General features: G+C 44.2%; 1 protein-coding gene across 2 annotated transcripts in view; it reads left to right on the forward strand.

Moving 5' to 3' along the window:
• B4GALNT1 (beta-1,4-N-acetyl-galactosaminyltransferase 1) overlaps positions 1 to 27,945 on the forward strand; it is a 234,513-nt gene that overhangs the window by 162,594 nt on the left and 43,974 nt on the right. For both annotated transcript variants that reach the window (XM_040340886.1, XM_040340887.1), the window contains 2 exons: positions 20,038 to 20,218; positions 27,324 to 27,416. In XM_040340886.1, the coding sequence (XP_040196820.1) occupies positions 20,038 to 20,218; positions 27,324 to 27,416 (274 nt within the window). The remainder of the gene's footprint in view (positions 1 to 20,037; positions 20,219 to 27,323; positions 27,417 to 27,945) is intronic.

The raw sequence follows: 27,945 nt of genomic DNA on the forward strand, positions 1-27,945 counted from the left end.
TCATGCCATTCGGGATGAAAAACGCCCCGGCGACCTTCCAACGTATGGTGGATAGGCTCCTCGACGGCTTCCAGGATTTTGCTTGTGCATACCTGGATGACATTGCGATCTACAGTGAGTCTTGGGAGGAGCACCTGGTTCACGTAGGGGTGGTGCTGGACAAGATTCAGACCGCCGGTCTGACCCTGAAACCAGACAAGTGCCATCTAGGTATGGCAGAGGTGCAGTACCTGGGACACCGAGTAGGGTGCGGGAACCAGAGACCAGAGCCAGCCAAGGTAGAGGCAGTAGCTAACTGGCCCACACCCCGCACTAAGACTCAGGTACTGGCCTTCTTGGGGACTGCAGGGTACTACCGACGTTTTGTCCCCGACTATAGTGCCATCGCCAAACCCCTGACTGACCTGACGAAAAAGAATTTACCTAGGCAGGTCCTGTGGTCTCCAGCTTGTGAAACCGCGTTTTTAGCCCTAAAGCAAGCACTGGTAAATGCCCCTGTCCTGGCTGCTCCAGCACCTAACAGACGTTTCCTTGTTCACACAGATGCTTCCATGTTTGGACTGGGGGCGGTGCTGAGCCAAATCGGAGAGGATGGAGGAGAACACCCTGTCGCATACCTGAGCAGAAAACTACTCCCCCGGGAAGTGAGCTATGCGGCAGTGGAGAAGGAGTGTTTGGCCTTGGTTTGGGCCCTTAAGAAGTTGAACCCTTACCTGTACGGACAGGAATTTTCATTAGTCACCGACCACAACCCATTGGTGTGGCTTAACCGGGTCTCAGGAGACAATGGCAGGTTGCTGCGGTGGAGCTTAGCCCTACAACCTTATAACTTCACCATCAGCTACCGACCTGGTAAGCAAAATGGCAATGCAGATGGGTTATCCCGGCAAACAGACATCATCCCGGCCTCCTAGTTCCGGACATCCCCAAGTTGACCCGAAAAGGATCAAGCCGGGTCTGCCAGAGTGTTTCACAAGGAGGGAGCCATGTAACAGGAGTGACTTTAGGGGCACAGAGTGAATGAGAACCCCACTATGGTCTGTGCTAGTTACATTTAATGCGGTCAGATATTGTATATATATTGTGTGTAAGCTTGCTGTGATGAAAGGGGTGGGGTGTGGTTGCATTTCATTGTCTATTGTGGTAATTAAGTCTGCTATGTGGATTGGAGTTGGGTAGACAGTCTGCATACCTATTATGGGATGTTAAAGTGTCTTGCTGTGAGGAAAGGGGGGGAATCACTCCAGCAGCCCCCCCCTGCTGGGACTGTTTGCTGAAGGAGAAGTTTGAACACACCTGACCTGTATCACCATTGTCATTGGACAATTTAACCCACCCTGTTTCCCAAGGGTGGGAGGGATGTATTTTGAAGAGAAATGTATTACCATGTGCAGATAATAAAGATTCATTCCCTGTTTTGAACCTCAAACAAGAGCTGTGTGTCTCGTTTCTGGGGGGATTATTATCGGTGGTGTTCGTTTGCCTGATTGTGGAGTGTCGATAAGCTGTCTTGGGTGGAATGGAACATCCTGAACGGATTTAACCCCTGTCCCATTTGGGGTTCCGTTACAGTCGTCTTATACGCCAGTACCTAACATGCAGACTCTCAGTCAGACCGCGGCCGTCTCTTCCTCATGCTGTTCCGTGATAGGCGGAACACTCAGCTTCCCAGCAGAGCCTCTGTTCAGTGTTTTCCGCCTATCACGGATGCCCTCTCGTCCTCAGTCTCGGACGAGAGGGCATCCGTGATAGGCGGAAAACTGAACACAGTGTCTGCTGGGAAGCTGAGTGTTCTGCCTATCACAGAACAGCATGAGGAGGAGGCACAGCTTTTAAAAAATGAACGGCCGCGGTCTGACTGAGAGTCTGCATGCCAGGGATAAGGTAGGGGATCGTCGAGGCATGTAATGGTGGCACAGTGAGGCATGTAATGATGGCACAGTCTGGCATGTAATGGTGGCACAGTCTTGCATGTAATGGTGGCACAGTCTGGCATGTAATGGTGGCACAGTGACAAATTTAATGGCACAGTGAGGTGAGGCAAGGCATGACTAGTAGGAAGGGGGTCGTCTTATACAGCGAGTATATCCCAACACCAACATTTTAGCTGGAAAATTAGGGGGTCGTCTTATACGCCGTAAAATAAGGTACTATTTTATTTTTTGTTTGTTTGTTTTTTAGACAGGAGCTAACTAACATGTCTTTGGAGCCTAAGAGGAAACCCACTCAGGCACAGGGAGAACATGCAAACTCTGTACTGTAGTGCTGAGGTTAGGATTTGAACCCTAACAACCCTGGCGGAACTGCTAACCACTTAGCCACTGTGCTGCCCTACTTTGTTCTCTTTAGTGTTATCTCTTAGCTGAGTCATGACTATGCTTAATATGTTAGCCTAAGGCATGCTAAAGAGCAATGCCAAGTGAATTGAAAAACGTATTTCATACCAAAACATGCAGAATTTTTCTCCATAAATCTAGTTCAAACCAAGACTTCCAGACAATGAATTAGACAATTAAATATGTGCTACCTTTTCCACTGATTAGGTAGTATGGCATTGGAAGGCCCTATCCTTTTTAAGGAAATAGGAAAACTTATCTTATTAGCCTACCAGACCTAGCTAAATATGCAGTTTCTCTTTTTTGTCCATGCACGGACACAGCCTTGACAAGTCTTGACATATGGGTTATGTTCAGGGGCGTTGCTAGGTGGCAAAAAGACCAGGGGCTTCAGAAGTCCAAGGCCAGAAAGCAGGGGGGGGGGGGATTTGACGCGCATGCTTTTTTGGGCTGGACCGTCACCTACATACACTGACCAACCTAACCTACCTACATTGACGGTAGTGACCTACATACACTGACCTACCTACACTGACGGTAGTAGTGACCTATATACACTGACGGTAGTAACCTGACCTATATACACTGACCTACCTACACTGACGGTAGTGACCTGACCTAAACACACTGACCTACCTACACTGACGGTAGTGACCTGACCTATATACACTGACGGTAGTGACCTGACCTATATACACTGACCTACCTGACATACCTACACTGACCTTTCGAAGTCCAAGGCCAGAAAGCGGGGGGGATATGTGATGCGCAGGCTTTTTTGGGCTGGCCCGTCACCTACATACACTGACTAACCTAACCTACCTACATTGACGGTAGTGACCTACATACACTGACCTACCTACACTGACGGTACTAGTGACCTATAAACACTGACCTACCTACACTGACGGTAGTGACATGACCTATATACACTAATCTACCTACACTGACGGTAGCGACCTGACCTAAATAAACTGACCTACCTACACTGACGGTAGTGACCTGACCTATATACACTGACCTACCTGACATACCTACACTGACCTATATACACTGACGGTAGTGACCTGACCTATGTACACTGACGGTAGTGACCTGACCTATGTACACTGATGGTAGTGACCTGACCTACGTACACTGACAGTAGTGACCTGACCAATGTACACTGACGGTAGTGACCTGACCTATGTACACTGACGGTAGTGACCTGACCTATGTACACTGATTGTAGTGACCTGACCTATGTACACTAACCTACCTGACATACCTACACTGACGGTAGTGAACTGACCTACCTACACTGACCTACCTACACTGACCGTAGTGACAGACGTACACTGACCTATATACATACACATTACACTCTCTCTGACCTACCTCAGTGGTGTCACAGCAGTAAGTGATTCCGGCGTCAGGGGAGGAGCCGAGGAGGGTAGAAGAGCCAAGGACTGGAGTCTGGAGCCTGGAGGGTAGGAGAGCCGAGGAGCCTGTGGAGAGGAGAGCCGCCTGCCCGAGCGCAGAGTGATGTGTATTTGTAATTCCCGCCTTCTGGAGCCTGCAGCGCCTATGATGGACGTTACACGTCCCGCGGCGCGGTATTGGACCAGTGGGACGTCCAGGAGGTGGGACCTGCTGCTATGGCACTCGGCAGGAATCGGCTCGGTGGCGCTCGGGATTAGATTGTTCCTGGCGGTCGCCGCTCGGCTTGGGGCTCACAATGCAAACCTGCATGCCTGAGACTCAGGGCTTTTCGAGGACCCATTCGGGGCTCCAGCCACCCAAGTCCGGGCCTCCCAACGCCCCTGGTTATGTTCCTGCAGTCAGCAGCTCAGTTTTTTTCTGTCTAGTAGAGGAGTAGGACCTGGTTCCCTTTGGGCCCAGAGTCCTGAAGAAATTGTTATTTTTTTATTATTTTATTTTTGTGATTCTTCTATCAACTGCCGGCTGGGTGACAGGCTGGATATTATACATCCTTGTAGTCCCCCTAGTCCAGCCATCCAGCGTGAGCAGACTTTAGCTACAAACTGGGTCTGCCACAACATACCCCATACCCTCAGAGGCGAGACTTTTCCTTCCTTTGGAAAAGTTGCAGACTCTCCAGACGGCGGTGAAATTGTTAACATCCCACATATGGTCGTCTCTGTTGTTGCATGCGAGTCCTGGGCCTCATGGTAGCCTCTTTCGAGGCAGTACTGTATGCCCAATTCTACACTTGAGTCTTGCAGAAGGAGATCCTGTCCAAATGGAACAAATCTCCATTGTCTCTGGATTGTCAGATTCAGGTCAGGGCCTCTCTGAGTTGGTGGCTGAGATCCTTGGCTCTTCAGTCCATAAAGTCGTTCCTTCCCTTCCATTTGACTGTGTTTACGACGGACGTCAGCCTCACAGGTTGGGGGGAGTCTGGGGGTCCAGTCGGCCCAGGGTCGCTGGATTTTGGACGAATCCTGCCTGCCGATCAATGTACTGGAACTTCGGGCGATCAGACTGTGTCTCTCCGTGTGGTCGCAGAGGTTACAAGGCCATTTAATCAGGATCCAGTCGGACAATGCCACGGCAGTGGCTTATGTCAACCGTCAGGGGGGAACAAGGAGCTTGGCTGCAGCGTCCGAAGTCGCTCACATCCTGTGGTGGGCGGAAAGAAGCGTGCCGGCTCTATCGGCCGTCTACATTCCGGACGTAGAAAACTAGCAGGCGGACTATCTAAGTCGCCAGGTGCTGGACCAAGGGGAATGGTCCTTACATCCGCAGGTATTTCAACTCCTTTGCCGGAGATGGGGAATGCCAGACGTGGATCTCCTGGCTTCTCGACTCAATCGCAAGATGTCGAGGTTAGTGGCCAGGTCAAGAGATCCCTGGGCGGACGCGTCAGATGCGTTGGTGGCCCTGTGGGGTCAGTATCGGCTGATATACAGTTGCAATAAAAAGTATGTGAACCCTTTTGGAATGATATGGATTTCTGCACAAATTGGTCATAAAATGTGATCTGATCTTCATCTAAGTCACAACAATAGACAACCACAGTCTGCTTAAACTAATAATACACAAAGAATTACATGTTACCATGTTTTTATTGAACACACCATGTAAACATTCACAGTGCAGGTGGAAAAAGTATGTGAAACCTTGGATTTAATTACTGGTTGAACCTCCTTTGGCAGCAATAACTTCAACCAAACGTTTCCTGTAGTTGCAGATCAGACGTGCACAACGCTCAGGAGTAATTCTTGACCATTCCTCTTTACAGAACTGTTTCAGTTCAGCAATATTATTGGGATGTCTGGTGTGAATCGCTTTCTTGAAGTCATGCCACAGCATCTCAATCGGGTTGAGGTCAGAACTCTGATTGGGCCACTCCAGAAGGCATATTTTCTTCTGTTTAAGCCATTCTGTTGTTGATTTACTTCTATGCTTTGGGTTGTTGTCCTGTTGCAACACCCATCTTTTGTTGAGCTTCAGCTGGTGGACAGATGGTCTTAAGTTCTCCTGCAAAATGTCTTGATAAACTTGGAAATTAATTTTTCCTTTGATGATAGCAATTATAAAAAAACAATTCCGCGCCCAAAAAAATATTTATATATATTATTAAACAATAATTTGGGTGCCCATGTAAAGGTCCCAAACACACAAGTTGTGCTAAGCTGCTCCTCTAGAAAGTGATGAAGTGTATGTGACTTCTATCTGATGCGTGCTAAAAAGTGTACTGCTATAGAGTAATATTTAATTACACAACTTATCCTATAATATGCAACAACAAGTAAATTAATAAAAATGTGTCCTGTTGTACGTGATAAATCAATCAATAATTCAATAGTAAATGATAAAGTCCCATTAGTGCAAACAAAGCTACAACATCAATGCTCGAATATCCTCTAGATATATTTTTTGCTGTGATACAAAAACCATCTCCGGTCGTGCAAAATTAATTGATCTTCCACCACCTGGATAATTAGTACGACACCCAATGTGCACAAGTAGTAAATTGTACTTACCAGACCTGGTTGACCTCTTTAATGAATAGCAATCCGTCCAGGCCCTGATGCAGCAAAGCTGCCCCAAACTATGATGCCCCCACCACCATACTTCACAGTTGGGATGAGGTTTTAATGTTGGTGGGCTATGCCTCTTTTTCTTCACACAGTGTTGTGTGTTTCTTCCAAACAACTCAACTTTGGTTTCATCTGTCCACGGAATATTTTGCCAGTACTGCTGTGGAACATCCAGGTGCTCTTGTTCAAAATGTAAACCTGCAGCAATGTTTTTTTAGGACAGCAGTGGCTTCCTCTGTGGTATCCTCCCATGAAATCCATCCTTGTTTAGTGTTTTACGTATCGTAAATTCTCTAACAGGGATGTTCGCATATGCCAGAGACTTTTGTAAGTCTTTAGCTGACACTCTAGGATTCTTCTTCACCTCATTGAGCAGTCTGCACTGTGCTCTTGCAGTCATCTTTACAGGACGGCCACTCCTAGGCAGAGTAGCAGCAGTGCTGAACTTTCTCCATTTATAGAAAATTTGTCTTACCGTGGACTGATGAACAGCAAGGCTTTTGGAGATATTTTTATAACCCTTTCCAGCTTTATGCAAGTCAACAATTCCTAATCGTAGGCCTTCTGAGAGCTCTTTTGTGCGAGGCATCATTCACATCAGGCAATGCTTCTTGTGAAAATCAAACTCAGAACTGATGTGTGTGTTTTTTTATAGGGCAGGGCAGCTGTAACCAACACCTCCAATCTCATCTCATTGATTGGACTCCTGTTCGCTGACACCTCACTCCAATTAGCGCTTGGAGATGTCATTAGTCTAAGGGTTCACATACTTTTTACACCTGCACTGTGAATGTTTACATGGTGTGTTCAATAAAAACATGGTAACATTTAATTCTTTGTGTGTTATTAGTTTAGGCAGACTGTGATTGTCTATTGTTGTGACTTGGATGAAGATAAGATCACATTTTATGACCAATTTGTGCAGAAATCCATATCATTCCAAAAGGTTCACATACTTTTTATTGCAACTGTATGCCTTTCCCCCACTGAAGTTGCTTCCTCTTCTGCTCCGCAGAGTAGAGACCAAGGGGATTCCAGTGATTCTAATCACCCCAGATTGGCCCCCGGCGTCCTTGGTATGCCGACCTCGTGCGCCTGGTGGCGGATGCATCCTGGCGACTGCTAATGAGGGAGGAACTTCTGTCTCAGGGTCCCATACTTCATCCTGCTTTACAGTCGCTGGCTTTAACGGCATGGCTATTGAAAGCCAGGTACTAAGGGACCGAGGTCTGTCGGATTCGATAATTTCAACCATGCTGAGGGCACGGAAGTCATCTTCTCTGAAGATTTACCATAGCATTTGGATAGCCTACATCTCTATGTGTGAGGAGATGGAGTGGCGTCCATGGGCATATTAGGTTTCCAGGCTCCTGCTGTTTTTACAGCGTGGAGTGGATCAGAAACTTGCCTTAAACACCATTAAGGGGCAGATTTCAGCCTTGGCTGTTTTCTTTCAATGACCCTTGGCGACCCATTTACTGGTGGGTACGTTTGTCCAGGGGGTCCGACATGTGGTTCCCCCCATTAGACCACCACTTCCTCCATGGAAATTGAATCTGGTGCTCTCGGTTCTTTAGGAACCTCCCTTTGAGAACATCAGAGAGATTTCCCTCTTGACGCTCTCTCAAAAAGTTGCCTTTCTAGTTGCCATTACATCGGTCAGAAGAGTTTCTGAATTGGCTGCCTTGTCTTGCAAGTCACCATACTTGGTCCTCCATAAGGATAAAGCGGTGCTACGCCCGCAGCCTTCCGTCCTTTTCTAAGGTGGTTTCGGCTTTTAACCTAAATGAGGACATTGTACTTCCATCCTTGTGTCCTCGGCCGTCGCATCACAGAGAGACTTCCCTACATACTTTAGACGCGGTATGAGTTCTGACTCACTGTTTGTGTCGGTGTCTGGTCCACAAAAGGGCCTGGTGGTCTCGTCGGACACCATTTCTCGGTGGATCAGGCAGACCGTCATCCAGGCTTATGCCCTCAAGGGCGGGCGCCTCCCTTTCCTGTCACGGCGCATTTGACCAGGGCTATTGGTGCCTCCTGGGCTTTCAGACATCAAGTGTCTGTCTCACAGGTGTGTAAGGCGGTGACTCGGTCGTCTGTTCACACCTTCTCCAAATTTTACAAGGTTGATGTGAGTGCATCTTCAGATGCTTCCTTCGGCCGCAAGGTTTTGCAGGCGGCTGTTTGAAATTGCAACTCCTCTGTTGAGGAGCTCTGCTTGTTTGGGGTGAAGTTAGTTGTTTTGATTGCTGTCCCCCCCCCCCCCTCGTTTTTGTGACACTGCTTGGAGACGTCCCATATCTCAAGACTTGTGAAGGCTGTGTCTGTCCATGGACAAAAAGAGAAAATAGGATTTTTTGTACCGTAAAATCCTTTTCTCTGTCGTCCATGGACGGACACAGCACCCACACCTCCTTTTTAGGTTTGTACTGCTTTTTACGAACTGAGCTGCAGACTGCAGGGCGGAGGGTTATGTCCGTCCATGGACGACAGAGAAAAGGATTTTACGATGAGTACAAAAAATCCTATTTTTTAACATTGTTAACACGAGGAAGGATGCAAACTACCCCTTGTAAGATTCAGTATGGCCCTTAAAGCGGAGTTCCGGCCACAATTTCACTTTTTAAATATAAATACCCCTGTAATACACAAGCTTAATGTATTCTAGTAAAGTTAGTCTGTAAACCAAGGTCCGTTTTGTTAGGTTGTTACAGCATTTAGACACTTCATAAAATAGAAATTGACTGGGGCCATCTTAAGTGTGGGCATCATGAAGCCAGACTGTATGACTTCCTGGATTTCAGCCTTGCAGATCTCGCACATGCTCAGTGCTGCACAAGCAGTGTAATAGGTTTCAGATCAGGTTTCAGCACCTGTACTGTCCAAGTCACATGATTCTTCGAGACTGGGGAGTGCACAGACTCCTGAAAAGTTACACCCACTTCATTCCCAGGAGTCTGTGCGGTGTAGGTTAGGAAGCTTAAGCACCTAGGTGCAGGAAGAGGGAAGATTAACTATTCTGCCTAGCAACAACACTTTGAAGGCATCTAAAAAAAAAAAAATTCTTAAAGGACTAATGACATTTTTTTAAAACTACTGATGTAATGTTATATTTATGGGTGGAACTCCACTTTAAGTATTATTTATATTGGCATGAAAAAATTAGTCCTTCCTATGCATTAGTGCTAATAAAAACAACATATTAGACTGGGCGGGCAGCTATCTGAACACATTATGTTCTGCTACTGACAAGGAGAGATTTCTGGAGGTGTCCCTTGCTATAAAGCAGAATTATTTTAAATTCTTTTGATACATAAGTCTCTATTAGAAAATAATTAGCTACATTTTTTAAATTTTACAATATAGTTAAGTAGGGGAAGCTTAGGATTTCTGGCAACATTTTATTTCTGTGTTTGTCCCCTCTAGGCAGAGTCACTCCTATAATTGAATTGGCACTGGGACAGAAAGTGATGGGAAATCCATAATGTTAAAGTTGTCACCAGGAAAAGAGATAAAGATACATTTTCCAATGTAATAATCTTTTCTGCTGACAGCTTGCCCTCATCCTTCTCACTTCCTCTGTATTTTATGTGTATTGAGGCTACTTATTACTTTGAAGCACACTGAGTAACCCATACATTTCTCATATCCTGATGTAGCTTTATATTTATAAGTTGAGCGATAGAAGTTCTTCTGATTGCCTTAAAGCGGAGTTCCACCCAAAAATGGAAGTTCTGCTCATTGTACTCCTCCCCCCTCCGGTGCCACATTTGGCACCTTTCGGGGGGGGGGGGGCAGGATACCCACCTTTCACAGGTATCCTGTTTCCACTAGAGAAATAGAGTTACCGCTCCAGATGGGTGTATGGAAACAATCCGTGTCCTCTCAGAAAAGCCCAGGTGCCGGCAATGCACAAAGCAAAATTAGAAAGAATGTCTGGACAGCCACACTCTGAAAAAAACTTTAGTCATAGTGCTTAGTCATAGCTATGACTAAGCACTAATCAATAGTGTAAAACGCGTCAGCTGCATCCCCTATTTTTGCTGTGATGTGTGGTGTTTACATTTTTTTTACCAATAAAAGGCAACCGAAAGTTTTTTTCAGAGTGCGGCTGTCCAGACATTCTTTCTAATTTTATCCTGTTCCCACTCTCGGGAGCCTCAGCCGCGGTTATTGACGTCTCCGCCTGAGCTCCCTCCTCCTCCCTCCTACTTCTCCTTTAATTTTTGCAGTGGTGGGCGGACCTCCCCTTTAAAGAGAAACTGATCTTTGGAAGGCAGATATAAGGCAAAGAGCTAGTTCCAGTATTAATGTGAATGAGGGGTTTAAAAACCCAGAACTGGCGCAAAGTGGAAAGATAATTAGTAGCAACAACTAGAGTGACTGAATTAATTAAACAAGTGAGTATTAACCACTTAAGGACCGCCGCATGTACATATACGTCAGCAGAATGGCACAGGCAGGCACATGCACGTATATATACGTGCTCTGCTTGACGTGGGTCGGGGGTCCGATCGGGACCCCCCCCCGTACATGCGGCGGTCCCCGTGGCTTCAGGAGCGATCCGGGACGACGGCGCGGCTATTCGTTTATACCCGCTCCGTCGCGATCGCTCCCCGGAGCTGAAGAACGGGGAGAGCCGTGTGTAAACACGGCTTCCCCGTGCTTCACTGTGTCGGCGCATCGATCGCGTCATTCCCTTTATAGGGAAGACACGATCGATGACGTCATTCCTACAGCCACACCCCCCTACACTAGTAAACACACACAAAGTGAACCCTAACTCCTACAGCGCCCCCTGTGGTTAACTCCCAAACTGCAAACTGTCATTTTCACAATAAAGAATGCAATTTAAATGCATTTTTTGCTGTGAAAATGACAATTGTCCCAAAAATGTGTCAAAATTGTCCGAAGTGTCCGCCATAATGTCGCAGTCACGAAAAAAATCGCTGATCGCCGCCATTAGTAGTAAAAAATAAATAAATAAATAAAAATGCAAAAAAACTATCCCCTATTTTGTAAACACTATAAATTTTGCGCAAACCAACCGATAAACGATTATTGCGATTTTTTTTACCAAAAATAGGTAGAAGAATACGTATCGGCCTAAACTGAGGAAAAAAAAAAATGTTATATATGTTTTTGGGGGATATTTATTATAGCAAAAAGTAAAAAATGTAGCATTTTTTTCAAAATTGTCGCTCTATTTTTGTTTATAGCGCAAAAAATAAAAACCGCAGAGGTGATCAAATACCACCAAAAGAAAGCTCCATTTGTGGGGAAAAAAAGACGCCAATTTTGTTTGGGAGCCACGTCGCACGACCGCGCAATTGTCTGTTAAAGCGACGCAGTCCCGAACTGTAAAAACCCCTTGGGTCTTTAGGCAGCATTTTGGTCCGGGGCTTAAGTGGTTAATAAGGAGCAGCACGTTGTATAAGAGAAAATAAATGAATAGAAATCAATGCTAAATTGATTAAACCGCGCTCCTTCCGTTTTAAAGTGCAAACCTGCAAAGTGATTTAAACTAAACACCAACATGATAATATAATATGTGTGTAAAAAGTCCAAACACAAAATAAGTTCAATAATGCAAATAGTGAATGTTCAAACAATGTATCAGAGTCCTCAGACAATGTATCAACTTCTTCAAATAGTGTACACAATCTTCAAATCCCTGCTGGACAGTAGGTATATTTGACTGAAATTTCTTCCATCACCTGTCACACACCCTACTCACCAGACTTCCATGACCCCTATTACAGGTAGTTATAAAGCGCATATGGGTATATCCAGCAGGAGTTGTACACGATCCCAATGATGATCCCAACGTTTAACCGACCTCCAGGACACTCACACCAAAAGGAATCCAGATCGTTTGGGCACATTTCCAGGCAAAAACCATTTAGCACCAATAGCGGTAACACTGAGCCAGACTTTGGATCGCATTGCAGGATCCAGGCAGGGAATTACTTACCTCCCCGCTGTGTGATCGAGCTGTGTCCTCCTCGCTCAATTCACAGTGCCGAGCTCCGTTCCCTGCGACATTACGACGCACGGGGGCGGAGATTGGCGCTAAATTCAAAAAAGTTAAAACACAGTACACATACAGTATACTGTAATTGTACTGTATGAAATAAATACAGTGGTCCCTAGTGGTCTGCCCAGTGTCCTGCATTCACTTTTATATAATAAAAACTGTTATTTCTGCCTGGAAACTGTAGATTGTCCATAGCAACCAAAAAGTGTCCCTTTATGTCAGAAAAACAGCGATAATAAATTAGAATCACTTGCAGGATTGAGCGATATCGATTTGTGGGGAAATTCGTCATCAAACACTGAAAGTAATGACAGCAACAATTCTGCAACTGAGCAAATTTCAGTGTTTTGGATTTGATTACATTATCAAATCATTTTTATTATTATTATATTATTTGTTATAATTATTTATAGTTATTTATTATATTATAATTTATGATTTTGTGTTTCAAACTTTATCATACCCGGGATGTCTACTAGACTACTGTTTGGTCAGATTTAAGTGAGTTATTCCTAATGCCGCGTACACACGGTCTGATGGACCGTCGTTTTCATCGGTTAACCGATGAAGCTGACTGATGGTCAGTCGTGCCTACACACCATCGGTTAAAAAAACGATCGTGTCAGAACGCAGTGACGTAAAACACAACGACGTGCTGAAAAAAACGAAGTTCAATGCTTCCAAGCAGGCGTCGACTTGATTCTGAGCATGCGTGGAGTTTTTAACCGATGGTCGTGCCTACTAACGATCGTTTTTTTTCTATCGGTTAGAAATGCATCGGTTAAATTTAAAACAAGTTGGCTTTTTTTTAACCTATGGATAAATAACCGATGGGGCCCACACACGATCGGTTTGATCCGATGGAAACGGTCCATCAGACCGTTCTCATCGGTTTGACCGATCGTGTGTACGTGGCATAAGAATTACAGGCCTACAATATAAAACGCCAAATTTCCATGCAAAATGGTACCGCTTTCAGCACCTAAAATCTGACATCATTATACCGCCAGGGAGGTTAAGGAGAGTTGTCCAATGGTTAATGTGAAAAAATCTAAAAGTAAGGGCTTCCATAGTGAAGTATGTCAAGATTTTATCCCAAAAAACAGATAAAAACAAGTTAAAACAGCAAATGCTTGCAGCTTAAAAATCCATGTGCATGGAGACGCCGTGGTCCAGTATTGTCAGTAGTAAAGTTGCTGCTCATCTTTTCCGCAATACTGATTTACCATGTCTTGTTCTGCAGAGTCTCTGTATGGAGGGATCCATCTTGGTAAAGACAGGGTTTTGCTTCCTCATAAATTTTCAAAAGTTCCTTATACAATATAAAAGTTCAGGTCCAAATTAAAGGGGATTTTGTACATTTGCCATAACATTATGGGTTCTGCATTGCTGATTACGGTACTTAAAACCACTTGCCAACTGTAGGACGTCCATGGATGTCCTTAGGTTGCAGTGGTTATATCAGGTTGATGCTTGCAGGCATCATCCTAGTATAAACATTTGCAGCTGGTGTTTCCCTTTCAGGCAGAAGTGATTCACTAGTCCCCAGGTAATGAAGGAGAGGACACGAGGATCACTGATGGCTGACGTGCTTCGAAGGGGTAACTTCTTCCTCAGAGCCTCTTAGGAAGAAGGCTCTGAGGAAGAAGGTACACCTTTAAAACGCGTCAACCAGCAGTGTTTCTCGTGTCCTCTCCTTCATTACCTGGAGACTGTTGATATCGACCGATTGCCATCAGTTAAAGGCTTTTATATTGCCAGTTTCTTTCACATACTTGTGAGTAATTATTAATTCATTCTTTTAATAAACCTATCAAAGAATAATGCACAAGGCTGGTGCGCCCCATTTTCTTTATTTCTTTTCCGTTTTTTTAAAGCACCTGATTAGAGCCATATGCTCTAATAGGCTTCAAAAAAGGTGGACTTTGAGCGCAAATTGCACTCGCAATCTACCCAATTGTTTTAGAAAAGTAAATGAATATTTTCTTTTCTAACACTGAACTCTCAGCCAATCAGGAGGCACGGATCTAATACCCGTCACCTGATTGGCTGAAGGCACAGTTGCTCTGCTCCGATTGGACGCCGCAACGGAAGAAGAAAACGGAACGAAAGAAGAGACACACGGAAGGACAGAGAACCATGGAGGATGCAGGAGCCGTCGCCTGACCCCCTGCATGTCCCACAGCTCGTCTGAGCTGTGGGACAAGGATGGGGTAAGTGCCGGTCAGACAGCAAGCAGGGGGGGGGGGTCACAGTGGCTGCATATGATGGGCACAGAAGCTGCATATGATGGGTACAGAGACTGCATATGATGGGCACATAGGCTGCATATGATGGGCACATAGGCTGCATATGATGGTCACAGAGGCTGCATATGATGGGTACAGAGGCTGCATATGATGGGTACAGAGGCTGCATATGATGGACACATAGGCTGAATATGATGGGCACATAGGCTGCATATGATGGGCACATAGGCTGCATATGATGGTCACAGAGGCTGCATATGATGGGCACAGAGGCTGCATATGATGGGCACAGTGGCTGTATTTTATGAGCACAGTGAGCACAGTGGCTGCATATGATGGGCACAGTGGCTGCATTTGATGGGCAACGTGGATGCATTTTATGGGCACAGTGGCTGAAATTGATGGCACAGCGAGGCTGCAATTGATGTTAATTTTTCAAGATTTTTCAGTTTGTTTGCTCCCCCCAAAAATTTTGAGCACCAGCCACCACTGATTAAAACATTTTAAATTCATTGTGCATTTTTGTAAATGGAACTAGTTCTTTAACTGCAGACATGCCAAAAAAGGAGTAACAAAATAGTGGGTATGTTCTTGGTGGATATAATTACCTATGAGATATACCTATCTAAAAAGACAAACAAAACAGTTCAACAGGATAAGGATCCATACTAGGCTTAGAAAAGGTAGAAGCGAATGTTATATAAAATCTCTCTTAATTCGCGAAATATTTTTTTTTTCTTATCTGTGAATTCCCCAAGTACAAAAATATCTTCCTGTTTCACACAATGGGACAAAGTGGTATTTCTGTAGAATCAAGAAAAACATGTTGTTATTGTATGATAAAGAGATTATTATACCAATCCCTTAAAGTGTTAGTAAACCCACAACAGTAAAATCAGTGTGTATATGCAGTAAAGCATGCTTGTTATACTCACTGTTAATTCTATGCATGGTGGAAATGCTGTTTGATACTGTTTTTTTTTTTTTTTTTGGGAGAGTGCATGTGATCAGCAAAGGGCCAATCAGCACTGTCCAGACAGAGGTTCAGGGATCATGTAGCCTCAGAGGACAGTCAGAGGAGAATAAAAAATCCTCCTACAAACTTTAACCATACACCTTATAAAAGTCACAATACTGCTATATACTGCTGAAGAGAAAAAGGTATATAGCAGTTTATATTTACTAAAACTATTGCATTTCCATGTTCTGTGTGAGACCAGATATAGAGAATGCAGGGCCCTGGGTTTAGTAACACTTTAAGCCTCATACACGCTATACTAGTTCACACTGTTACTATGACAGCTCAGGTCATAGCCACTGTACTAACAATCTGCTGTTAGTACAGTGACACCCCTTGCTGTGCTGTTGTATTCTGACCTGAAGGCCTCACTGCCGGTTTCCCTTTCTTACGATACCGGCACCTGCATCCAAAGCTAATTGATGATTCGGCTCAGGGTGCCAACATTGCGGGATCCCTGGACAGGTAAGTGTCCTTATATTAAAAGTCAGCAGCTACAGTATTTTTAGCTGTTGACTTTAAAGATATCCAGACTAGAGCTCTGCTTTAAAGCTTGTAGGAGGAGTTTTCATTCTCCTCTGACTGTCCTATGAGGCTGCATGGCCCCTGACCCTCTCTCTCTGGACAGTGCTAATTGGCCCTGTGCTGATCACATGCACTCTCCCCAAAAAAAATCAATACAACTCTCTAGCAATACACACCAACCTGAGCATGTGCAGAGTGCCTCCAAGGCTCTGTACTATCAGCAGATGGATTGGGGACAGTAAAACAAGGGAAGGATCAGAGAAGGCAGGATCAAACAGCCTTTTTACACAATGTGGAGGATTAACCCCTTAGGTTCCACAGTAAGTATAACAAGCATGCTTTACTGCATATATAGACTGATTTTACCGTTGTGGGTTTAGTAAAACATTTTAATCTACAGGCATATAATAATTGAATATTGGGAAAGTTTTTGCATTTGATCTTGTTTTTCTTGGAACAACTTTGGCACTTAAAATAATTTTAGACATAGTGGTAGAATGTGTGGGAGAATCTTATGTAAATAAAGACTTGTTTTTCAACTTGGCTATGCTAGTAGAGAGAAACTGAGGTCACGTTTTAGAGAGAGCAAGTAGAGCATTGTGGAGAAATCAAAGGTGTTATTCTATTACTTTGTTAGTGCAGAATGTTTGCATTCTGGCAACTTTTTACGACTGTGACGTCATTGTACGCAAATCCCTATTCGCGAACGACTTACGCAAACGACGTAAAGAATTCACATTTCGACGCGGGAACGACGGCCATACTTAACATTGAGTACGCCACCATATAGCAGCTTTAACTATACGCCGGAAAAAGCTGAACGCAAACAACGTAAAAAAATGCGCCGGCCGGACGTACGTTTGTGGATCGCCGTAACTAGCTAATTTGCATGCTCGAAGCGGAATTCGACGGAAACGCCACCTAGCGGCCGGCAGAAAAATGCACCTAAGATCCGACGGCGTACTAGGACGTACGCCTGTCGGATCGATCCCAGATGCAGTCGTATCTTGTTTTGTAGATACAAAACAAAGATACGACGCGGGAACTTTAAAATTACGCGGCGTATCAATAGTCACCAACCATTCCCAATTTATTAAGGTGTATCCATATAAATGGGCCACCCTGTACACACTTCCCCATGCAGGAGCTCAGGGGGATTAGAGCTCCACAAGGACACAGCAAAAATATATGTCCTCTCCCGTCCTGCTACAATGTAATGGTTGGCCAGGGGGAAAATTATCCATAACCCAGCATTACTGATATCTTGTACTCTAATGCTAGGGACACTCCCTAGCAGCAGGCAAAGGCAAATTGCAATACTGGCTTTTTGTCCACGGTTTTGTTGTCGGAATATCCGATCGTCTGTACGCAGCATAAGTCAACCTTATTTACCACAGAGGAATCTTTGAAATTATTCAGGTGTTGAGGAACTCCTGCTTAAGCCAGTTCATTTGGGCTGGTGGGAAAATGCCCCTTATTTAGCTGTGTAGGCTCCATCGGACATTTGTTGTCGGAATTTCCGACAACAAAAATTTGAGAGCTGGTTCTCAAACTTTCCGACAACAAAATCCGTTCTTGTAAATTCCGATCGTGTGTAGACAATTCCGACGCACAAACTTCCACACATGCTCTGAAACACAAGTACGAGACGGAAGCGCTTGGTCTGGTAAAACCAGCGTTCATAATGGAGATAGCACATTTGTCACGCTGTAAGGCCCCTTTCACATTGAGGAGTTTTTCAGGCGGTACAGCACTAAAAATAGCGCTGCTATCCCGCCTGAAAAACTCCTTCACTGCAGACTCAATGTGAAAGCCCAAGGGCTTTCACACTGAGGCGATGCACTGGCAGGAGATAAAAAAATCTCCTGTCAGCAGCATCTTTGGAGCGGTGAGAGGAACGGCATGTATACCGCTCCTTCACCGCTCCTTCCCATTGAAAACAATGGGAAACCGCGGCAATACGGCCCGCAATGCGCCTCAATAGAGGCGCATTGCGGGCGGTATTAACCCTTTATCGGCCGCTAGCGGGGGTTAATACCGCACCGCTAGCGGCCGATTCCCGCGGCAATCTCGGCGGTATAGTTTCCAGGCTGAAAGAACAATTTTTATTATATAAAACTGCATGCAGGACACCGAACAGACCAATAGGGACAAAGAGGGTGTGTATTTATTTTATAGAAAATGTGTATATCCAGGGTGCGCCAAGCATTTGAATCCTGACAGATAAAGTCTGTGTTGGAGAGGGTAGCAAATCTTTACACACTTTAGGCAACACTCGGGGAGACAAGCAATCTCTAATGGAAACAGAAAAACAAACAAGGCGCCTCTAAGTGCAGAAGTATAAAACTTTTAATATCCCCTAAAGGGGTTAAAAACACTTACAAGATAGTGGATGAAACAGGCATGTAGCAGGTAAGTGTGTCCAGGAGATGTTCCAGTGGCAGGGCAGTCCCAGTCTGTGATGGTAAAGCTTCCAGGGAAGTCCACGAGATAACAGCCGACTTGTGCTGTGAATGTTCAGAGGACACAATAACACTGGAACCTAGGGATGACGTCAGAGGAAGCGAGACAGAAACCAGCATGAAACACAAACAGGAAGTGGACAGGAAGTGTGTCATAGAGGCGGGACACGTTTCGGAACAGCTCATTGGTTCCTTCTTCAGCCAGTGACCTGCCTATTTACGTTTTTTTAGATTTTGGATCCTGTTTATCTGTTGCTAGTATTATCAGCTGATGGAATCATACCTTTTACAGAACCTGGAGCAAAATACAAAAATGCCACCTACACCTAGCAACTAATATATTTTAATACATAAAAGCAGAGTGTGACCTGACATAACCACCGAGACAAGCCTCATTCCCTGTAATACATGTAAATGCAGAAACAAATGGTCATGTCACATTACAAAGAATATATAACAATAATAATAATACAGAAGGTACATAAATGGAAATGTATTTGTTTAAAAAACGCATTCTGTGATCTTGAAACACATGATGCAATTTGTATAAAAAATATAGACCCAGGAAACGGGCCATAGAAAGCACATGATTGGTAACAGACCTTTTACAGAACCTTTAGCAAAATAAAAAAATGCCACTTACACCTAGCAACTAATATGTTTTAATCTTTAAGATTAAACATCGATTCTAATGCCCTGTACACACAATCGGTTAGTCTGATGAAAACGGACCAATGGACCGTTTTCGTGGGACGAACCGATCGTGTGTGGGCCCCATCAGTTTTTTTCCCATCGTGAAAAAAAATAGAACCTGTTTTAAAATTTTCGTATGGTTAAAAAACAGATAGAAAAAAACGATCGTCTGTGGGGAAATCCATCGGTCAAAAATCCATGCATGCTCAGAATTCATTCGACGCATGCTCGGAAGCATTGAACTTTTTTCTCTGCACGTCGTTGTGTTTTACGTCACTGCGTTGGACACGATCGGATTTTTAACCAATGGTGTGTAGGCAAGACTGATGAAAGTCAGCTTCATCGGATATCTGATGAAAAAATCGGTTCGTTTTCATCAGACGAACCGATCGCGTGTACAGGGCATAAGTGTTTGCCACGTTCAATGTAGCTTTTGTACATCAGGCCCAGTATTCATCCATGTGTATTGAATGGAAAGAGTATGTAACATTTATATGCGTGGGCCTCATTTCACAGACAATTGCTGACATTAGTCAGAATTCAATAGGGAAAAAAACAGCATGGCAGCTTTATTTACACAGGAGTTCCAAAATTATCGTTTCTTTGTTCCGTGTATTGTTTGATGTGCAGCATGCCTGGCAACATAGACAGTGTTTGCTTTGTGTCTGCAGGTGAGTCTTTCAGGTACAATTGGGACGTTTAACGTGGCTGCAGAGGTAGATGGTGTAACAATAAAAGGAACGAGTGAAAAACAGATCACGCTATCAAGCCATCTTCTGGACAATTTGAATCGCCAGCTTCAGCTTATCTCATATACCAACACCATTTTTCATCCAAATACAGCAGACATTGGTAAGTAAATCACACGGCTGTTTGGAACTTGTATTGTTACTCAAAAGACAAGAATGAAAGTCTTTGGTTTCATACGATAATATTTGGATTGGTTATCTCAGTTTAGGCCGATACGTATTCTTCTACATATTTTTGGTAAAAAAAAACACAATAAGCATATATTTATTGGGATCGTTTTATCGCATTTTTATTTTATTTTTTTATTAGTAATGGTGGCGATCTACGATTTTTATCGTGACTGTGACATTATGGCGGACACTTTTGACACTATTTTGGAACCATAGATATTTATACAGCGATCAGTGCTATAAAAAATGCACTGATTACTGTGTAAATGACACTGGCAGGGAAGGGGTTAACCACTAGGGGGCGAGGAAGGGGTTAAGTGTGTCCTAGGGAGTGATTCTAACTGTGTGGCAGCTGGGCTACCAGTAACACGACATTCATTGATCACTGCTCCCGATGACAGGGAGCAGTAGATCAGTGTCCTGTCACAAGGCAGAACAGGGAAATACCTTGTTTACACAGGCATCTCCCTGTTCTGCAGCACCATGACACGATCGCGGGACACCAGTGGACAATGAGTCCACGGTCACGGAGCTCGTGGCAGGAGCAAATTCAAAGCAACGTACCTGTACGTTGCTTTGCGCAGCCGTGCTATTCTGCCGAAGTATATATACAGGAGGCGGTCGGCAAGCGGTTAAGGATCTTTCCCTTCACCTTCTGTCCTATAGGCTCAACAGGAAGCAAAAGACAACCTCTTCAAAGTGAGGAAATCCTCTCTTCGACAATTGTAACTGAAACAAGTGTCCCCATTGAAAGGTTTCCTCTTTCTTTCTGTTCTGGTGACAGATCACATTTTTTTTTTTTTTGACACAACACCCACAGTGCATACACTACAGTACATGACGACTTGGCTGTTTTGACAGAACAGCGGCTAAGGAAGAAAAAGTTGTCGCCTTGGAGCCAGCCATGTTGTTGGTTACTAGCGGGAAGACTAAAATGTCCACTCATTATATCGTGTACTATAGTGTATACGCTGCCGGTGTTGTGTCAAAACAGCAAACTCGTCCAAATCTGCAATTACTGATGCTGGAAAGTCACCGGAAGTGCCGTGGTTGGAGATTTCGACGAGTTGGCTGTTTTGACAGAACACCGGCAATAGTGGTTAGTGAATTTATCACCCCAAAGAAGGTTTTGGCTTTAGATCATATGAAATGTTAGGGTTATGGAAAAGGGAGCACAGGATTAAGCCCTCATTTCTAACCACTTCTCCTGGATGCTAACTTGGATGTCGGATGTCTACCTCCCTGTCACATCAATGTCAGAGATATTATTTATTACTATACAGGATTTATATAGCGCCAACAGTTTGTGCGGTGCTTTACAATATAAAGGGGGACAATACATAAACAGTACAATTCAAAATAAGAGGGTTAGCGGGGCTTTGCTCCTGCGAGCTTACAATCTAAGGCCTCATACACGCGACCGTTTTTCTCGATAGAATCCATCAAGAAACTTGGTGGGAGAGCTTTTTTGCAGAGGAAAACGGTTGTGTGTATGTTTTTCATCGAGGAAACTGACGAGGAAAAAAGAGAACAAGTTCTCTTCTTCCTCGACGGGAGTCTCAATTTCCTCGTTGTGTTCCTCGCCGGGCTGGTTTTCGGCGAGAAACACGTTCGTGTGTATGCTAAGAAACCCGCGCATGCTCAGAATAAAGTATGAGACGGGAGCGCACCTTCGGTAAAAGTAGCATTTGTAATGGAGATAACACATTTGTCACGCTGTAACAGTCTGAAAAGTGCAAATCGTCTCTTACCAAACTTTTACTTAACACGCAGTAACATGAGATTAGCAAAAGCAGCCCCAAGGGTTGTGCCAGTGGAATTTAACTTCCCCTGCCGTTGTATGTGTTGTACGTCACCGCGTTTGAGAACGAGGAGATTTGGTCTTGACCGTGTGTACGCAAAGAAAGCTTGTCAAGTTTCTCGACAAGCCTAACAAGGAACTCGTCGAGGAAAACTATGTGTCTTTTCTGACGAGTTCCTCGGTCGTGTGTACGAGGCCTTATGCTGCGTACAGACGGTCGTTTTATGCGATGTAGAAAAACAACGTTTTTAAAAACGTCAATTTAATTGACCGTGTGTGGGAGAAAACGTCGTTTTATGTCTTCTGAAAAACGACCAAAAAAAATTGAAGCATGCTTCAATTTTGTGTCGTTTTTCAAAACGTCGTTTTTTACTTCACAGAAATTGACCGTGTGTAGCAAAAAACGACGTTTCAAACGACGTTTTTACACCCGCGCATGCCCAGAAGATAGTTATGAAGCGAGCTTCAATGGAAAAACGTGGTGAACGTAACCTCGCTTTGCTAGAGCACTGTGAAAAAACTATGGTGTGTAGGCAACATCGTCTTTGAAAATTGAAGTTTCAAAAACGTTGTTTTTTACTTCACAGAAAACGTCGTTTTTTTACATCGCATAAAACGACCGTCTGTACGCGGCATTAGAGATGTCTTCAATGTCACTGGCAGCATGGCTTCACCTTCTCTATGCTGTGGAAGAGATAAGATGAAGAGTATCAGAACTCAGATCAGCTGATCCTAGTCACCTATTAGTTTATTGTTTCACACTGACGGACCGATTAGAGCTGCCTGTCAGTTTTTTAGGCAGACCAGATCGGACCATCCATTGCTCTCTATAAAGCGGCAGATGTCAACGGATACATGTCCGTTGACACCTGTCGACATCCCATCTGATCCTGTCCACTAAAAACAAACGAATGGGGATCCATTCCCCATCCATCTGTTGGATCGGATGACAGTGAGATGGAAACGGACAGGACGTAGAGGAAAGCGGGCTTTGTCTGTGTCCACTCTGCATCAGCAGGGCAGACATGGACCTGTCATTCGCCTGATCAGTGGCAATCAGTGGAGAGATGCCCACGCTCAGCAGGCAGAACCACTGGAGGACTCCGCCAGTGTGAAAGGGGCCTTATAGTGTATTCCATTCAGAATAAACCTTTCTAATAAATAAGTCAGGTTGTATTGGACTCTGTGATTCTTGTTCTAATTGGGAGCTGCAACAGGATCTGCACCAATCGAGCTGCACCTCCAGTAATGTGCTATACCTCATTTAGGTACAATCAGGAATGTTACATTGGCCAGACAGGGTGTAAATTACAAAAAATAATGGGCCAGATTCACATACATTTGCGGCGGCGTAACGTATGTCATTTACGTTACACCGCCGCAAGTTTTCAGCGCAAGTGCTTGATTCACAAAGCACTTGCCTGTAAACTTGCGGCGGCGTAGCGTAAAGCCGTCCGGCGCAAGCCCGCCGAATTCAAATGGGGCGTGTATCATTTAAATTAGGCGCGTTCCCACGCCGAACATACTACGCATGCTCCGTTTTGAAATTTCCCGCCGTGTTTTGCGCGAAATGACGTCGCACAGACGAAATTTTTTGAACGACGACGTGCATTACGTCCTTTCCTATTCCCGGACGTCTTATGCAAAAAAAATTTAAATTTGACGCGAGAACGACAGCCATACTTTAACATGGGCTGTCTATTTTTACACCACCTAAATAGCAATCGCAACTTTACGATTGGAAATGCCGACTAGCGACGACTTAAGAGAATGTGACGAACGCGCGTACCTTCGTGGATCGCCGTAAACAGCTAATTAGCATACCCAACGCGGAAAACGACGCAAACTCCACCCAGCGGGCGCCGAAGTATTGCATCCTAAGATCCGAAGGCGTACGAAGACGTACGCCTGTCGGATCTTAGCCAAATGCCGTTGTATCTTTGTTTGAGAATTCAAAATAAAGATACAACGCGGCAAATTTGAAAGTACGCCGGAGTATCAGCAGATACTCCGGCGTACTTTTTCTGTGAATCTGGCCCAATGAATCTACATAGACACACTATTAAAAAATACAAGGAAGAGGATTACTGCAAGACGTTGTTTCTCGCAATACAGGAAACACTACTTGCAGGCAGCAAGGTACAATAGGATATGTAGTCTTTCGAAATTTAAAGTAAACAGCAGAGGAGAGGCTGCCTAGTATGCAGGAAATGCAGGAAGCTGTGGAAAGCGATTTCCAGCAGACAGGCAGAACATGAAAGGAGATTTTTCAAGTATGCTTAATGTTGTCAAAATGAACTATTGTTATATATGCTGATGTTATAAAATATAAAAAGTCGCGCTAATGAGACATGTGACTTGAAATACCCTTAAAATAATACAATGTATTACATATGTTAATTAAGGTATATATATGTGAATAACGTGACTTTTGAAATAATGTTTTCAAGAAATAAAAAGTGACTTTTAATGACAATGTCTATACACAGTGATGAGTAGATCAAATTCCGAGACAATATCAATTCAAAAAAGATGGAAGAATGTTCGAAGTTTCCACCAGCACCAAAAGGAAAAAGGGAGATGAGCCTCTCCGTGGGGCACACACCGGGAGAAGTGAAGAGTCTTACCGGAAGAAGTAGACCTCCTATTGTAGCAAGGCCACCTGCGCCAGCAGATATATCCCTCTGCGGGGTCTGAGATGGATCCGGGTTACTGAACTCTGGTCACCCTCCTCACTCAGTGGCCACCTTCTGTCCACCTCACTTCATAGTATGATCTCCAAGATGAAAGCAATAAAATTTCAATTACAAACAAACACCTGCACTTTCGGGATCACGTGGGGCGGAGCTACGCGCTGACGTCATCACACCCCACGTGACCACGGAAGTGCGGGTGTTCGTTTGGAATTTACATTTTTATTGCTGGCAAGTGCTTTTTAAGATGTTATTGTATACCTAATTGGAACATTTTTAATAAAAGAGTTCTGTTGGAAAACGATAACACACTATTGGAGCTTTTGTCCTTTTGTATGCTCCACTTTCATCTTGGAGATTATACTATGAAGTGAGGTGGACGGAAGGTGGCCACTGAGTGAGGAGGGTGACCGGAGTTCATTAACATCAAGTAACCCGGATCCATCTCAGACCCCGTAGAGCAGTGGTTCTCAACCTGTGGGTCGGGACCCCCTTGGGGGTCAAATGAGGATTTGCCAGGGGTCCCCAAAACCTGGGCTGTTCCTGAAGCCTGCTGCCGCCCACTCGGCCTCTTTACAGCCACCCATTCCGTTCACGGCATAGCTGGGGGGCAGGGACTAGAGGTCAGCTGACTGGTGAGGAATGTGAAGTGGGAGGGGCTGGAGGAGACCCTATCTGCTGATTCAGCATAGGTGTCACTGCTACGAGAAACCACAAAGTCGGAGACACATTGTGTAACACTACCTGTGATTAGAGTTGCCTTTAAAAGTCCTCACTACAGTTCTCAGATCAACAGATGACCTTGATCAAGAGCACCAAAGTTGGCTGATCCCAACTCCCCACCAGCACTGCCACTGATCCCAACTCCCCGTCAGCACTGCCACTGATCCCAACTCCCCACCAGCACTGCCACTGATCCCATACTCCTCACCAGGGAGTAAGAGAAGGAATAAAAATAGAGAATACATGGAAGAAAGAGGAATAGAGGGGGAGGAACAAAGAAAAAGGGAGAGAAAGAATAAGAGAAAGACATCTAGAGAGGGATGGGGATAACAAACAAGACATTGGGATAGAGAGAGGTAAAAGGGAAAGAAAGGAGAACAAAGAGAAATAGTGGTACATCCTAAAATGTACTATAAAAGGTTTTAAGATTGTACGAGTGGAAGGGACTCAGGGAGCGCTAAATGTCTGTGGGTTAGGGGCGCAAATTACTTGTCTTGCCTTGGGTGCCAAAAACCCACGATAGGAAAATAATTTTACGGTTAGGGGTCCCCACAGCTTGGAAAATTTTATCAAGGGGTCACGACACTAGACAGGTTGAGAACCACTGCCGTAGAGGGATATATCTGCAGGGGCAGGTGACCTCGCTACAATAGGAGGTCTACTTCTTCCGGTAAGAGTTCCACGGAGAGGCTCATCCCCCTTTTTCCTTTTGGTTTGAATTGATATTGTCTCAGAATTTGATCTACTGTGTATAGACACTGGGCCAGATTCTCAGAAGAGTTACGACGATGTATCTCAGGAAACACCGTCGTATCTCTGTTTCTGAGCCCGGGTATCTATGCGAGTGATTCCTAGAATAATTTTCGCATAGATACGGCCAAGATCCTACAGGTGTAAGTCACTTACACCGTCGGATCTTAGATGTAATGCAACGCCGGCCGCTAGGTGGCGTTTACGTTCAGGTCTCATTTGACTATGCAAATGAGCCTGATACGCCGATTCCCGAACAAATTTGCGTTGCGTATTTGTCGCTCACGTCGTTTCCGTAAGCGTAAGGTTACCCCTGCTATATGAGGGGTAACCTTACGCCAGTCCGCCGTATGCCATGTTAAGTATGGCGTCGGGTCCGCGCCGTCTTTTTCCGTCCGTTAAGTCGTTCTTGGATACGACTTTACGTCAATGACGCACACGTCAACGTCATTGACGTTTTCCGTCGTGAGCTGGAGCATGCGCACTGGGCTATTTTTCAGCCCGGCGCATGCGCAGTTCAATCGGCGCGGGGGCACACTTAATTTGAATGCAAGCCGCCCCCTTCGAATTACGCGGCCATACGCTGGGCCATTTACACTACGCCGCCGCAAATTACGGAGCAAGTGTTTGGGGAATACGGCACTTGCTCCTGTAAGTTGCTGTGGCGTAGTGTAAATGGCTTACACTACGCCAACGCAGATTCTTAGAGAATCTGGCCCACTGTCCTTAAAAGTCATTTTTAATTTTTTGGAGACATTATTCCAAAAGTCACTTTATTCACACTGTATTATTTTAAGGGTATTTCAGGATTTAAATTTACCTCCTTCATTAGCACGACTAGTTTTGTTTATTATTTGGTTTACATGTTAGTGTCGCTGCTCTTTTTTCACAGGAATATATTGTTTTTCATATTTTTTTATATCATTAGCGCAGTATATACACACTTTGACTATGCTGTGAACATAGATCTCCTTTAAATTAATTTTCTCCAGTCATTATGTCTTCCCCGTTACTTCTTCACACAGCTTACTATAAACCGACTAAGATATTTTTATGTTTTTACTTTTCAGTTCAGTTTCAGACAATCGGACACACAGCATCATTTACCATCAAGGTCCGCCATCCAATGGTTCCTAAACTGTTCGATGCAGGAAATAGTAACTGTAAGTACCTTCGTATAAGAAAGCTAATGCATACATAAGCATTATCTGTTATTGATTTACAATATAGATATTCGTCAGATGCCATCTTTAAAGATAATTTTTTTTGTTGGTAAAAAGTATTATACAATTAAAAAAATTGTATTACCAATATAAAATTCATCTTGAATTTTTTCATTTGGTTTTGGTCTAGAATACCCATTGAGGGAAGCCTTGCTGTGTTGGAGGCACCTTCTAGAGCTTTTAACCAATTCAGCTCCGGAAGGTTTACCTCCCTTCATGACCAGACCATTTTTTTGCAATATGGCACTGCATTACTTTAACTGACAACTGTGCGATCGTGCGATGATGTACCCAAATAAAATTGATGTCCTTTTTTCCCCACAAATAGAGCTTTCTTTGGTGGTATTTAATCACCTTTTGCACTATAAACAAAAAAAGAAAGACAATTAAAACAAAATATATATTTTTGTTTACTTTCTGCAATAAAACACGCCCAAAAAAAAAAATATATATTCATCAATTTAGGCCA

This window comes from Rana temporaria, chromosome 2 (genome assembly GCF_905171775.1).
Source record: "Rana temporaria chromosome 2, aRanTem1.1, whole genome shotgun sequence".
NCBI classification, from domain to species: domain Eukaryota; kingdom Metazoa; phylum Chordata; class Amphibia; order Anura; family Ranidae; genus Rana; species Rana temporaria.